The 16,339-nt window shown below is 32.0% G+C and overlaps 1 protein-coding gene across 1 annotated transcript; it reads left to right on the forward strand.

Moving 5' to 3' along the window:
* Positions 1-3,843: 3,843 nt before the first annotated feature.
* Positions 3,844-16,339, forward strand: LOTGIDRAFT_105202 (hypothetical protein; the record flags this gene model as incomplete). Its single annotated transcript, XM_009059767.1, has 16 exons — positions 3,844-4,028; positions 8,864-8,935; positions 9,248-9,319; positions 9,854-9,991; positions 10,182-10,325; positions 10,921-11,064; positions 11,279-11,350; positions 11,730-11,801; positions 12,098-12,241; positions 12,896-13,120; positions 13,463-13,626; positions 13,886-14,028; positions 14,305-14,479; positions 14,774-15,055; positions 15,279-15,722; positions 16,227-16,339. 16 exons carry the CDS (start codon positions 3,844-3,846, stop codon positions 16,337-16,339), a joined length of 2,589 nt encoding a protein of 862 aa, XP_009058015.1.

Here is a 16,339-nt window from a genome sequence, read left to right on the forward strand (position 1 = left end):
CCAATATTTCTTGTATCATCCCTCTGAAATGCAAAGGCCAATTTCTCACTTCCGAAGATAATGCGACCAACGTTGTAAGTTTTGTTGTCGACATCATGAACAAGTACAAAAAGTCAGTACATCATATGACCGAGCTGTTACAAAGCTTGCCGATGTTTTAGCTATATTGTTAGACCGATAATTTTTCCCTGTAGATACAAATGTCACACTCGAGTACAAGGCTTATTCCGTCCGACCATCTGATATAACCCAAGGTTGGTTCTTGAGGATGGTATGCAATAATACATTTGGTAAATTAACTGGTTTCGTTTCTTTGGCTGTGACCTTTGGGGTGCGATTTGATGTGCAAAACAACAAATTAGACCTCAAGAACATAAACCAGAGCGTTTACAGTCTAAAAAATAGCCAACAATAAATTTAATTGCGGTGCAAATTACATGTATATGCATACCATACAGTTCTATGGTCTATCACTATCATAGAAACGAAAGCGCGATAAGGAAAGTCAATAACCACACGTCAAACCCAAGATCTGACAATAATTATGGAGGAAATGAGACTAATAACATATCTTTGATCATTCAAGACGTATAAAAATGATATTGACAAAGCCAGGTGTTCATGAAAAGAGTAAGTAAATAATTAAACTACATAGTTATAAAACCCCTAAAATTCTCTAAATATTTGTATGGATAGGTTTAGACACCTACTGTTCAATGGAGCGGGAATAAGTTACGTCAAATTTTTAAAGACTTTTTTTATCCTCAAGATGTGAGAGAATAAGGTTGATATTTTTATTATTTTGGTCCTATTGTTTCATGTTTTTTTTCTTGATAACTGAATAATGTATTTACAGAATATTTTCAAACTGAAATTTCTGAATAAGAACATATGAAAAAGAGGACCAAATACTGTAAAATAAATATATGTTGTTTGAAATTTCATAGTCAGCTTTAATTTATGGCAGCATTATATGTATATACAGTTTATTGTAAAAAGTATTAATAGTAAATTATGACAAAGGGTAACCACTCTATTTAGAATAGTGACTAATTCAGACCGCAATACCTAAATATCTCCCCTCAACATGATAGTCAAATTTAGTGAGAAAAATATTGAAATAGTTTTGTCATAAAAGTTATTTTCGTTGAGGACGATAGTCTAGTCCAGAAATTTCAATATAATAAAAACAATTGAAAATACGTTGTATTCCATAAAAACACACAATGAAACAGGATTAGCTTGTAATGACCACAGAGATTCTCGCTACATTAATTGTTTTCAATAAGAATTAAGTGATCTATATGTAACCACATTTACTAATTGTCATTCAAGAATATGAAACAATGTATTAAAATACCAATGCCCTATTTTGTTAAGACAAAGGCTATAAAGGCAAAAAAAGTTTCAAATTCTAATTTCAAATTTTCAGCAAAATGGCCACATAATTTCAGATAGGCTTGTGTTTTTGTGCATTTAATTGGAAAAAATATTGGTTGTAAGATTCGGGATGATTTAATTCTGAAGAAACTTAAACGATTCATTGTTTTAAGGTTATCTCCTTCCTCCTTTGATAACTTGATTTAAAATACAATTGTTTCGGTTATGTTTTTTTTAATAAATATCTTCACTTGAATCGTAATCAATGCTGTTTTGGTGCGATTCTTCAGCCAAAATATTGGTTGGTTGGTAGATGACAAGTTAACGTTCGCTTCCAGCGGATGCTAATATCGCAAACTATGTAGTTGTTGTTAGATAATCCGTTAGATCTGGTCAGGTCGAAAAACATGGCAGTGAAACTCGAAGCTGGATGGTGTGGCGTGAGTTACACGATCTCCTTCATTCTTCCAAACTTGTTCTGATCATGGTAGCCTGTTTATTGGTAGCCAAAACAGACTAGCACATAATAAGGCTATATAGCTACATAATTCTGATCTATCACAGGCTGAAATGAAATAAATTCTTTCTAATTCCGTTTGAAAATTGTGCTGAGGGGAATTGGGCTCGTGGATCTGGCATTATTGGTTTAGTTACCTCCCTTGATATAGACATTCAAGTTCTATAATTATCTTGCCATGAACTTTAAACGATGTTTTAATTTTAATGTGTTCCTTTGCTGAAAACGACTAGAACATGTGCATATTCTTTAAAAGGCTGAATGCAATCATGACCAAATATTTCGTATTCTTGGTTCGGGGTTATTTCCCTTTATGAGGAAATTCAAGTATCTTTATTATGAAATTACCTCCCTTGAATTTGAACAATTCAATTTGGCGCCAATTCCTCGTTGAATACAGACTAGTGATTGTGTAGATTCTTTTCGGCTCTCATTGAGATGATATATTTACGTAATGGTGTTCTCTGCTCCTTTTTTCTAGTGTTTCCATGTAGGCCTAGGTGATATTTTAGATCCAATTGAGGCCTGATCGAGAAATGAAGTTCGTATGTTAGAGAGAGCTCGAAACTGTTTAGTTAGTTAGGTGTTGCTAATCTTTCTGAACTCGAAGACACCAGATCTGAATTTGTCATTCTTGACCAATGGAAGAAGCCGTGATCGCCAACTTGCTTGCCAGTTTTATTGTTTCTTGTCAACTCCGTATCTATGCTTTTTATGACTCTCTTCAGAATTGTATTATTCCTAAATGGTGTTGTTTTCTCTTTGTGTCATTCTTTTATCAATGCTTATGATGGACTTGTTGGGCCTCCGAAAGGCCTACTAGGCTACTTCTGACTAAAAACCTATTGTTTTGTTTCAGAGTCCGTGACGTGCTGAGGTCTATACAACTTACTGTTTAACAGTCAATGCCCATGGACTTGAAGGCGCTATGATTCCGTGGACAATCCAAATCCAGGAAATCCTATATTATTTTTGAAAGATTTAAATCATGACGAAACGGTAACCATTTGTTAACTTTTTCTACGACCATGCGCGACTTTCTTACCGTATTCATAAAGTGAAATGTGTATCTAAGGATTCCATGTTTACTTTCAAAATAAAATTCAACGGGGTTAGTCCTACAAAATAAATATTTCTTTTCAAGTTGGGTACTTCAAATGAGCTTTGCATTAATAATCAGAAGTTAATAAAGATTGAAATATTCTTTTATAATTTTAGGCTATATATTAGGTTCGTTAGATTATATTAGGAGTATTTTAACTATTAAAAGGGCTAGTTTGACTTTGAATTGCCCTGTGTATTTAACACCTACAGTAAAAGGTAGATAGATTTTGATTGAAGTGGTCGAACAATAAATGGTGTGAATAATAAGTTATCGAAAGTGTTTTTATTAAAGTAAGGCTGGTGGTAATTGGTAGCTTGAGTTTGGTTGGTTTCCAATCTTTCAAAGTTGATAAAGAACTTCGCAATGGCAGCTGTGTCTGTTTAAACTGTTAAACCCTTGAATTAAAGGCAATATTCAAAAACTATATACTTGTAACTTGTTCTATAATCGTGAAGAGGTTTCGTCCTCACCCATGTTTACCTAGCAGCCAACCTTTAGTGTTGTATCTCAGCTAGATCGTACTTTTGCATTTTCAACCCTAGAGTGTTAATTTATGTACCACGTGACTTGTCTAGACTAATCAGAAGTGAAAGATATCTTGTAAGGAATGTACTCGACCCGAACGTGGGAGGCGAAGCTCGCATTACATTGAACTGACAACAAACCACATCAGCATCCGTTATAATTAATAACTTTTATATATTGTGATTAATTTATTAGATTGTGTACTGGATTATATGGAATTATGATGCTTACGGAACACTTACAGTGGTCGATAAAAAGTCGATTAAAGTAAAGGGAACAGGGTGGCGCACACGGGCTACTATAGCGCCTATCCAAGATGGCGGCGTTGTTATTTGTCTGTGTATTTTTTGTTGTTTGGGATATACACTTGCCGTACCAGTATGCGTTTGCAAATTCTGTAGCATGCCCTTTAGCATGTTCATGCTTGGGTGAAATGGTTGATTGCAGTAAACAAGGGCTGATAGAGGTGCCATCTGATATTCCGAGCTGGGTTGAAATTCTGTAAGTGTAACTTCAAGTATATACAACTATATATCTGTAAAGCCTTCATTCAAAGGTGTTAAAAGGGAGAGAGGTTAACAGATTTGAATACCCATTCAGAGGGTACCACTGGCAATGTTGTCACCATCAATTGTACCATGCTACTCGTCTTTGCTCTCTGTGTGTATCAGATTGTTTGTATGATTTGATTTTCAGCTTTTAGATGTTTGGCTTTATATGTACTATGTGTCTAATTTTTTAAATTGAAAGGGCTGGTTATTAAACCAGTGTTTCACAATAACATATTGAACATACAAGGCATCAAACCTAACATAATAGATTTCAACCAGTTCTGCATCACAAATAACTACCTTTTCTTCGCTATAAGGAGTAGATCCATCACATGTGGTCAAATTACTTAAAATGCAAAGATGTTGACAAAGCATTTAATGAATCAAATTAGAGAAACTCTGTCTACAGGATCCACCAGATAGTTGCCTTTTTTACTTTCTGACCCTCTCCCAGATGACAAACTGTCAAAATCATCAGGTGGTGTCTGTAATTGGGTTTTCAGTTGACATAATGTTCTTTATTTAATATTCACTTGCCAAATATTTATAGTTTTGGTCCTTGTTTGAAATAAGACTATAACCCTATTAGGATCCATTAGAGTTGCCAATCACTGAGTTAAAATCTTGTGGCATCAACTGCATGGTTATATCCAAGTTGTCAGGTATGGTCTAAGTCGTCTGACAATTACTATTAATTACTTTGCTGGCTAATGATTTTGTTGTCCATTGCAAGTTCTCCTTGAAACTGAACAACTAGTTTGAATTGCTTTGTATTAATGAAAATATGATTACATCCACAAAATATACAGAAGGCGATTTTCAGGCAAAATTTTGAATTTTGTATTTTAAATTTCGTAGGAAAAAAGTGTTGTCAACTTTATATTAGATGTAAATGTACTAAACTTATTTTGGATATTTTGATGATATAAAGTAATTCTAAGAATATCAGTAGGCCTACTGTTTTGAAGCTGTTTGAATTAACAAGAATGCAAAGGCTGTAGTCTTATTTCAAAGGACCAGCTGTCCATGAGTTTGGCAAAGAAACAAAATTGGTAGACAGGTTCTCTGGAACTTTTTTCTTGAAATTATTGTTGTTCAATTTCTGAAGTCCTAATGGTGTCGTAATGTCTAATGCTTGCTACCAGTGGGCAGTAAAAGGTGTTGGGAATAGATTTTTAAGTCTTACTTTGTGCATTAATAAATAAAAAAAAAATACTATTTTTGTCTAAAGATTGGACAATCTGAAAAGTTCAATGTATTCATATATAACAAACCATATTATTAATTACATTAAACATCTGCATATCACACCATAACGAGCAAACAAAACAAGTAATGATATGATCATAATTGATAAATATACTTAATTATTGTAATTAATAACACATTCAGATGTTGAGCCATGCATTTGCAATTCAATTTGATTTTTTTCTGTCAATTTTCAGTCAGCTAATAGAATTATTCATCTTGATAAATGATTGTTGTCACACATGCTTGAACAGGATTACAGAAAAATAAACCTGAAAAGAAAAAAGTATGAAGTTTTCTTATGAGAAAGTTGATAGATGTTGGTCTATACTTTCACATGTATGTGTTAAATGACTGCTAGCTTTGTCAGCTTGACATCTTTCAGGGAATCCGTATTGTTCATATGGTTTATTTACATATTAATTCTAACAGCAAAGTGTTGAAATTATCAGAAAAGTAAAATTGGTGATTAGCAAATGACATACTCTCCTGGTAAATCCCAAGTGAAAGCTGATGATAGGTTCTGCATAATAAAACAGCCAACGTTCCCATAGCATTCATCCAAGTCAACAGAAATGATGATTAAAGATGTCATATTCAAGTTTATCACACCTTTTAACACCTTAACAAATCAATAGGTTTGCAACTTATTTATATAGTTAAAACAATAGTCTCAACTCCGTACATGAAATATACCTGGGAAAGTGACAAATTAGTTTGGCATCTCATTCTGTTTTGAAATTGGATTGGCATGAATTTCACCTTAGGAATACTGATTTTCATTTGCTTCATATCAGAATAAGCAATTAAAAAAAAACTTTAAATTGTTAAGATCTTGGAACCTTCATGGCTTCAAGCATTGCAAACTCCCATTGGATTTTTATGACTTTTGATTCAATCAATACTGAGAAATTACCATATTAATATTTTATTGGGCCATTAAAAATTGTAAGTTGGCATGGTCTGCTTAATCTGAATTCCTCCTGAAAAAAATTTGCAAATTTTGATTTCCTTTTGTTTTTTCTAGGCAGTTGAAAGATGATGATTGTTAAACAACATCGAAACTTAGCGGACTGTTGGGGGATATAATGCAATTAAGTATTCGCCTTTTGTGGGTTAATAAGAATATTTCTTCAATTTCATATTTTGATTAAAGACAAAGAGCATCATTGAGTGCGGTAAAAAGCCAAATCTAAGGAAATCACATTTGAAAGTTAAAATCATTTAAGAATCTTAACAGCTTTTTTACCAGTTTGATTTGTTTGGGATAATGGAAGTTCCATATTATTAGCATATGTTAAACTCGAGATTTTCTTAACTAGGTTCTCTAGTAAATTGATTTAACATAGATACAACCAACTGGCAAACACATAATAAAAGTTTGTGGAGTTTGGCATCAAAACACAAACTGAGCACATGTTAAATTTCTCTCCTTCCTATCTGTATAGTGTGTTAAAGTCTGTACACCCTAGATAGATGGTTTAATATATATATTTCTAAATATGTGAAAGTGATAAAACTGAATCTCTTTAATTTGCTTCCTAGCAGGACAGTTTCTAGTGGAGCAATTACTTGGCATTACCATCTGAAAACATCTGTTATTTTCATAGGCTGTGAAACGGAATACAATCCCTTCTGTATGAAATTTGTATCTCCAGTCATTAGGCATCTATATAACTGCACCTTGATACTATTTTCTTAATAAAAACTGTACCAGAATTACATATAATCCAAGGTGTAAATTCAAATTTGAACAAAAAAAATTTCTAGGGGTTTATTGTTATCACAAATGTAATGATTTTGTCAGATAGAGTTTGATCAGTTACAAATTGTTAACTAGTGTTAGAAGGGTTTGAGCTACGATTTTCTCTCTGCTAGTGTAATACCATTTGTTGTCCTGATCTGAATCTGTGAGCAACAAGTTGGCATCTCATATCAAATCAAATCTAGTCAAATTTATCTAAATATATCAATAGGTCTGTGTTTGTGGGTTGAAAATGATTTCTGATTAGTTTGTAAATGCAAAACATCTCTAAAATTCAGAATTATACAGAATATTTATATATACTAAATAAGAAAACAATTATTAGTTATGTTTAATGTCCATGGCAAGGTCTCCTTCCATTATCTTCCTTATGCAATTGTATTGGATATGATAAATTTCGATGTATATATTTCTGACAGTAAAAAGTCTTTTTAATTGATCTATTCCCATGCTGATATCCAAGCTGTCTACTTTTGACCTGGGTAATTGTTTCAAGAGAGGATCTCCTATACAAACCTTATCCAGAACTTGTTTCAGCAAGATGTATTTTATTTACCTGTAATCGCCTGACAATATTCGCCAGTGTCAATGAAAATCTCATGGTTTCTTCTTTTTGTCGTTTCAGAGATTTAAAAGATAATGCAATTACCATAGTTAAACCAACTGCTTTTAAAGACTTGCCTAATCTGAAATTATTGTAAGTATATGCAATTGTGTTTAGCCCCATAAAATGATGGATTAAATTTTAAGCATGTGTATCCCAGGTATTGAAGTCTAGTAACATTTGGAAATCTGTTCTAAGGTTACTATCTTTAGGATAATTTCAAAGCTGAATATATTTAACACAAATCCATATTGGCACAAAATGGCTTTTTGGGTATGGTACTATTTTAAAGAATAATCAAACATGTTCAAAAGAATTGCTTTCAATGGATTTTCACTTTAAAACAGGCTCTTGGTAATATTTTCACATAAAAATTGAATTGCATCAAGAGCTTATTGCTTGGAATTTAGTAATAAATTTTATCATTAACTTTTAACCGGATATTCACAAGGAAAAGTATAAATCATCAACTGAGAATGCCTCTATATGTATTTTTTGACTGTGGGAAATAAGGATATTATTGTGTTATATCGCTGAATATCAAATAAAGAAGTGACTCAAGATGTGTGTTTAGGTGAACTTATTGTTCAAAATTCAAGAAAGTAGTACTACGGGTTTTGTGTGATATAAATGTGAATCATCTGAATAGAAATGATCTGAATTGAATGCAACTCATAAATATTGCAAATGTTAATACTGAAAGATTTGTATTGATACATTGTATTGAGACACCCCTGTATAGTATCAATTGTTTACGACACCCCTTCTTATTTGATCTCTAAAGAGTTCAAGAAAGTGACCTCTACTTGATAGAGGACAAGTGGTGTCTTTAGTAAATAATACAATACAATAGAATATATATGAGTGAGAAATGGGAATCTTAAGTGGAGCTTATGACGACTATGCTAGAAAAGCAACCCAGGTCTAAGCTATTGAAAGCAACTAGGTCGACATAAGATCACTTGAACTGGCTTTTCACTAGTTGTTTTCTATAGATTCCAGGTGCACCTGTTCAAACCTTGACACTTCTACTCAAGACTTTTGTTTTTCATAGTGACCACAATTTTTTTTATTTAAAAGTGGAAAGGATATCGAACAAAAAACTAAGTCATATTAGACCCTAATAACTCTTATAAAATTGTTAACCCCCTTATTTCTTTTATTACAGAGATTTGAGTAATAATGATATTGAGTTTATAAATAATACAGTTTTTGAAGATTTACAGCATTTACAAACATTGTAAGTTGTTTTTCTATGATTTCGATGGTTAAAAGTTTTCTAGCTGAACCAAAAAATCGGAAGAGAGCCGTAAAAAACGATTCAAATAAAAAAAAAATCCAATGACCTTTTCCCCAATATTGGGTTCAAGTTCCCAGAATAGAGTCCACATCCTAAAGATAGATGAATATCTACATTATATCAACAATATCTTCATTTAACTTGAAGTAGGTCAGGTGGAAGTAAGAGAATTGTGAATGTAGGTCCTAGAGTCTGAGGAAAACTCAATCATGAATCTTTTCAAATTTACCCTGTTGTTTTTTTTTTGTACAGAAAAATTAATCATAATAAATTAGCAGAGCTTCCAGTATTTCCACCAAATTCTTCACTACAAAATCTTTATATGTAAGTATTATATTGGTAATTATTAGATTATTATTCCTGGAATGTTCATCTTTTGACTAAGGCCAGTTTTGGTCTGATTTGGATGAAAATATGTAAACCATGAGAAGAATTAATACAACATTTTGTTGCCCTTAAAACACATCATAATTGACTTTCTGAAAGGTGGAAGGAACTAAATTTTTGGTTGGATTTTGATAAACCTTGCACATTTGATGTTATTTATATCCCATTAATCCCAAGTTAATCCCATGCTGAATTGCAAGTGAATGTCCTAATTGGTTTGTTGAATTAGATGAACTGCCTGGATTAAGATTTGACATTGTTTTATCTAATTGTTCATTTGCCATTATCTGTGTTAAAGATGTCTTTTTTTTTTATTATCCTGTGTAATTAATACTAATGATACAAAATTTTTGAGCTGTACTGTGTGTCACTAACCAGTCAGGTCATGTTCATTGTTGTGAACAACTGATACTGATTTACAACTGGATTTGTTTGTTTGAATCTTAACACTGTACATTATATAATTTATAGGAATCACAACCGAATAATAACCATTAAACCAGAAGCTATGCAAAATTTACCAAATTTAAAAGTGATGGACTTAAATTATAATGAAATAATGGATATCCCTCTAGGCACTTTTCCTACCAAATCCAATTTACATCAATTGTAAGTAGACTTTTTAATTAAATGATTTATATTCAGGTAAAATTTATAAATGATAAAAAAGGGACATTATGCAGGGTTAGACATTTTCTTCATTTTGTTTTTATTTTGAAAGTGTATCAGCTGACAGAAATGTAAATATAGCCTTCTTAGATTTGTACTAAATGAAATATTGTAACATTTTCTCTTGTAGATTTATGAACAATAACCGAATTATCAGTTTAGAAAAGGGATGTCTTGATAATCTTACTTCATTAGAATGGTTGAAAATGAACAAAAACAAAATAATGGAACTAAATAAAATGGTTTTCACTAATTTGACCAATCTGAAAATTCTGTAAGTAGTGCTGTTCGATTTATTGTTTATGCATCGTCCTGTCTGTCTAAGTCAGTGGGCGTGTCATTCACTGAGTGACATGTTATTTCATTGGTCTGTTATTTAAGTAATATTAATAGGTGTTGTTGTTAGTATGGTTGTATTTCTGTCAGCATTTGATCATACATAAAGGAATTCCAAGATGTCATTAAATTCTTTTTAAATATTTGAAAAAGTATTAGTTAGTGATTTTAAGTTATGAAAATAGCTGTGAGATTGATTTCGTGGTTTCTTTAAGAATCCAATATGGTAGTATGATACCTACTCTCTGGCTACATTAAGCTTTGAATTGAATTTTTTCTCTTATTTCAAAAATATTCAAAATAGAATTTTCGATTGTTAACCATTTGTCTTAGAATGTCTTCATGTCCATAGAAATATAAGGTTCAGTGATTTTACATTTGAAATAGATACACTTCATTGATATTTCAATTCATAAGGAAATAATTTCCAAAATTGAATCCAGTAAACATTGAAGTAAGAGAGCAAAGGTGATAACTAAAGGATTTCTAAGATGTCAATATTTGTCTGATAAAAATGTTGTTATTAATTACAGAGAATTAATGAGAAATAAAATAGAAGTTATAGAAGGATTAACATTTCAAGGACTAACCAACCTTCAAATTTTAAAATTAAAAAGAAATTCTATAACGAAACTATTAGATGGAGCATTCTATGGCTTGGACAACATTCAAAACCTGTAAGTATATTCAGATAAATCTGGCTTTTCTGGCATTTTGATCTAGCACTTATCAATTGACTTTACAAAGCGGTTTTAACTTCTTTACTCTTATTATGTATTTGAGAAAAAAAGTATCTGACAAGTAAGAATGGTCTTGTGTAGGATAATAAACCAAGGCTGCATGTGCTACAAGATGTGCATTGGCCAATCGACCCATGTTTTATGTTTTCAGACAATTGGACCATAACAAGATTACCAATGTTACTCAAGCTTGGCTGTATGGTTTAGATTCTTTAAAAATATTGTAAGTAAAAATATTGTTGTTTTTAATAGTTTCCTTGTATTAAAGGGACAGATTTGCATTTTGTTTCACCAATCTTACCTAAGTCTCAAATTAATTAGCTAATGTAATCAGTAATAGTGTTCACACTCACTGTCAAAATTTGAGCCTTCAGTTTGAGTTATGAGATTTTCGTGCCTAGAACGAGATCAACCCCCACAAATAGCGAATCTGTCCCTTTGATTAAATGTACTATTAAAAAAGATTATTTTCTCTAAAACTACCAAATATATATTGTCACAATGTCAATACATTAAACAAGCAACTAAAAAAAAATGTTCAAGTTTAAATAGGTTTGAAGATGATGATTTTATATTATTCATTTTTTTTCCATTTTTTTTAGAACATTATCCAATAATCGAATCCAGCCATTAGAATCTGTGAGTTGGGATTTCTGTAAAAGTCTTCATAAACTGTAAGTTATAATTTTGTGTATGTAGTCATGTTTTACTTTTCTTAAAACTTAATGAGTTTATACTGTATTATGTTCTATTTTACTTGGGTCTGAAGAGTGTTGCACTGTTGAAAGTAGCTGTAAGAGGCCTATAAAGGTCCTCACTTTTAAAGAATGTTCCCCAAATTCAAAACCTTCCTTGACCCAGACCACTTCAGACTTGTACATTTGGTGACAGTAAAGCTACCCATCCCCTTGAAATTTGAAAATTCTTCAGGATTGTAACCTAATGTAACATATGATTAATTTATTTACAGAGATCTGACCCATAACAAGATATCTTATATAGCTGAGAAGTCTTTTGCCAAGTTACATGATTTACAGAATTTATACCTAGATCATAACATGGTATCTAGAATTGATGATGGGGCTTTTAGAGACTTGACATCTCTAGATTTATTGTAAGTTTAAGTTGTAATTACAGAGTTCTCTGTGTAATCTGACATCCAACGAACCTCTATAAATATTTAGAATTATGAAGAGTATCGCAATGATAAAAATTATTGATATTAACTATTACTATCATTGTTTCATTGATCCTGGAAAAATTAAAGAATTTGCTGCTCTCACTTTTTAAATGGAAAACTGACAGTAGTCTTGAAGTCTTCATAGTATTAAGGTGCGGCACACGAGCAGTCATGGTTGAAGATTTTTATTGCCAAGTAGAGGCTTGAGTAAAATCTCACATGTGCCTGTGCTTCCACGACAAGATTATTGCGTCCTGACAGGATTTATGATATCAAACAAGTTTGATAATTGTCTGACAGTTTTATCGTCTGCAAGACAGACAGCACATGATTATCGGCATGATGGAAACTGACCCACTGCAGATTTTTGTCTTCTCGTGTGCCTGTGCCAGTCGGTGACAAAAATCTCTGACCAAGACCGCTTGTGAGCCCCCACCTAAATGTAATAATTGTATTTGGCATAGATTTTCATATTATATTTGGATATTAAAATCATAATATAGTGAAACCAAATTTTGTTTTATCAAATTAAATTAAAAGGTTCTTTAAAAGGACTGTTCAATGTTATATTATTATTGTATATTACAGAGAAATCAACCATAACTTGTTATCATGGACCATAGAAGATGTTAGTGGTGTATTTCTGGGACTAGAGAATTTAAATAAACTCAGTTTAAGAACCAATCAGATTAAGACTATTGTGGGAGAGGCATTTCAAGGTTTAAAGAAACTACGTATATTACACATAGAAGATAATGCAATCACTTCTGTACAAGAGAATGCCTTCAAGCCATTGACAGACCTTCAAGAATTGTAAGTATAGAGGGTTATACAGATACATTAAGTGTATATTTACGATTTTAAATGTTTTTGCCAGAAATAAGATCTTTTATGTTCTCCCTTAGTGGGTTGAGTGCACTGAACAAAAATCTCTTTCTCTTTCCACTGACACCTGGATTTACAATTCTGTAACATCATGTAGGGTTCCAGCTGTTTTGTTTTTACATCTTGCTGATTGTCATCCTCTTTTTATGAATATAATGGCTTTTTGACATATGTGACATTGCATTTTAGCCTTAAACTTGCCTCATTACTGTTTTCGATTGCTTTCTTTCTGTTTTTTTTCATAATCACTCTCTTTATATTTATTTGTAGATATTTTAACTCAAGTAATTTATTGTGTGATTGTCAACTGTCATGGTTTCCACAATGGTTAAGTCAAGCTGGTTTCAGGAATTCTATTAGTGCTGTTTGTGCTCATCCTGCCAAGTTGAAAGGGAAGAACGTGTTCGAAATACCTTCTGAAGAATTTCTATGCAGTAAGTTCAAATATCCTAATGACTTTAACAATTGGAATCTTGCTTATTTATGTTAAGTCATGAAGAAAAGAAGAATACCAAATTTTCTGTGCTAAGTGTTTAAAAATAACCTTCCACCTTAGTGACCAATCACATTTGTAATTCTCTCAAGAATTTTTTAAGATTTAGGAGCAATCCAGAAACTTTGTATTTCATAGAGCTAACCAACAGCTTATTAAAAATGATAATGTAATTTCTTTATATTATATTTTATTTTTAGATGACAAAGAATTCCCAAAGCCAGTTATTGTAGAAGATCCAAAAGGGAAAATTGCTTTAAAATCTGATAACATTACATTATCATGTGTAGCAACCATTACTGGTAATAAAAAACCTCATTTTACATGGAAGAAAGATAATAATGTGAGTTATTTAATAAAATATCTAAACTAATCTGACCCATTTGGAAGTTTAAAAATCCAGATGTTATTCCCTATTGCATTGGATTCCTCAAATAAATGGTATTTTTTAAGGGTCAAAGATTAGAGACCTTCCTGCCTTGGCAGATTTTACCAGAGAAAATAATTGGTCTGGCCTTAGTTGATGAAACTTATTTGGTAATAGGCTTTCAGTTACCAACCAGTGTTGCCACTGATGAAATTATTGTATGACAATTATTTGGAAATTGTTTTTTTTCAGTTATTGACCAATGTTAATATAGTTACGACAGCTACTAGTGATGGTACTGTTATAACCTATACTACCATGTTACATCTCTTCAATGTTCAAGATAATGCTTCAGGAAAGTACCAATGTGTAATTTCCAGTGAATTTGGTTCAGCTTATTCTGAACGAGCTGAAATTAGTGTTCATGGTAAGCTGATACTTTCATTTGTTAAATGATGTTATTGTCATCAAAAAAAATTAAAAAATATAATATCTGAATGAAGGTCAAGAAAATGTAATTTCTGTTTTTTTGCAATTTGAATACCGGTGAACATTGTGCTGTTTAGATAATTACAAAACACCAATTTAAATTCAAGGGGAGCAACCATAGTGTTATCAAAATTATTCTGTCTCTATTATACACTATTCACATCATTCTCAACCTGTCTGTGAAGAGTTAAACCATAAAGAGTGTTTTCAGTGAAACATGTTTTTTTTTCAGTTTTTCCTGTGTTCAGTAAAACACCAAAAGATGTAACAGTAAAAGCTGGGCGTTATGCTAAATTAGAGTGTTCAGCTAAAGGGCAACCAAAACCAGAAATAGCCTGGCAGAAAGATGGTGGAAATGACTTTCCAGCTGCTAGAGAGAGAAGAATGAGAGTTATACCTAATGATGATACTTTCTTTATTCTCAATGTTAAAAGTATTGATGAGGGTATATACAGTTGTACGGCTAAAAATGTGGCTGGTACCATTGTGGCTAATGTCAGTGTAACTGTATTGGGTAAGTCAATATTAAAGTTAATAATTTGAAGAAAGCGGGACAACTGCATGAGCTGTCAGAAAACCCTAATTCCTAGCAATTACAAATATAGACGTTTTGCATTATCTTATTAGTGTTTCTCAAATGAACAGACGTAGTGTAGTTCAAAAAGCAATTTTCTGTGTAGAACTATGTATATGTATATCTGCTCAGCTTCATTCAATTATTTCTTTTATTTTTGCAGAAACACCATCATTTATACGTAAAATGGAAGATAAGAAACACACAAAGGAAGGAGAAACAACAGTGTTAGAATGTATGGCATCAGGTAGTCCTAAACCTAAATTAACATGGTTGAAAGACAACAAGGCCCTGGAGGTTTCTGAACGTCACTTTTTCACTGCTGATAACCAACTCCTGATTATTGTGGAAACTAAGAAGTCTGATGGTGGTCGGTATACGTGTGAGATGTCCAATACCCTTGGCACACAACGTGGTAATTCTCAGTTGACGGTTACATCAGAAGGGGAGGTGAATGATAGGAAATTTTCTTTAGATGATGAATCTACCACTACTGGTATTATTATTATTGCTGTAGTGTGTTGTGTTGTGGGAACATCATTAGTTTGGGTGATTATTATATATCAAACTAGAAAACGACCAGAGTTATATAGTGCTACACCTACAGGTCAGTTTAATATTTTTGAAGTCTATTTGAATCACTGATATGAACATTACTGCGTTTTGAATTCTGTTTCAATTCACATGCTTAGTGCTCAGCTTTATATAAAACTATCACTAGTATAAGTACATGGGTGGAATTTCAAAAGTTAAACTTGTAAAAATTGAATGAGGGTGTAAAGTCACTATCTAGTGTATAATGGACTTGTTTTAATACTTATATGCCATCAAATTGCTACTTCAAAATATTAATACATTCTTGGTACCTACACACCTTCAAATTCACATGAAATTAACATAATTCACTTAGTTTAAATATTTACAATGCTTAAATATTCAGAAAGTTTATTCATGGCATTTCAAAAGCTCTAAAGTGTTGCATAAAAGGGACTCTTGAAATTCCTCACAATTTTGGTAAAAACTGGATATTCACTAAGAGTTCGATTCCCTATTTTTTTTTTTTCATTTTTTTTAGCCACTTTCATTAAAACTCTTCCTTTTGTCAATTTAGATGAAACAACTCTACCTGCTGAATTACCTAGTTCTGGTTATGCTTCTTCGGAAAAAGATGTTTCATATACTCCCATACCCATACACACATATCACAATTATCGTGGTAAGTAG

The sequence above is a fragment of the Lottia gigantea genome (assembly GCF_000327385.1).
Source record: "Lottia gigantea unplaced genomic scaffold LOTGIsca_4, whole genome shotgun sequence".
NCBI classification, from domain to species: domain Eukaryota; kingdom Metazoa; phylum Mollusca; class Gastropoda; family Lottiidae; genus Lottia; species Lottia gigantea.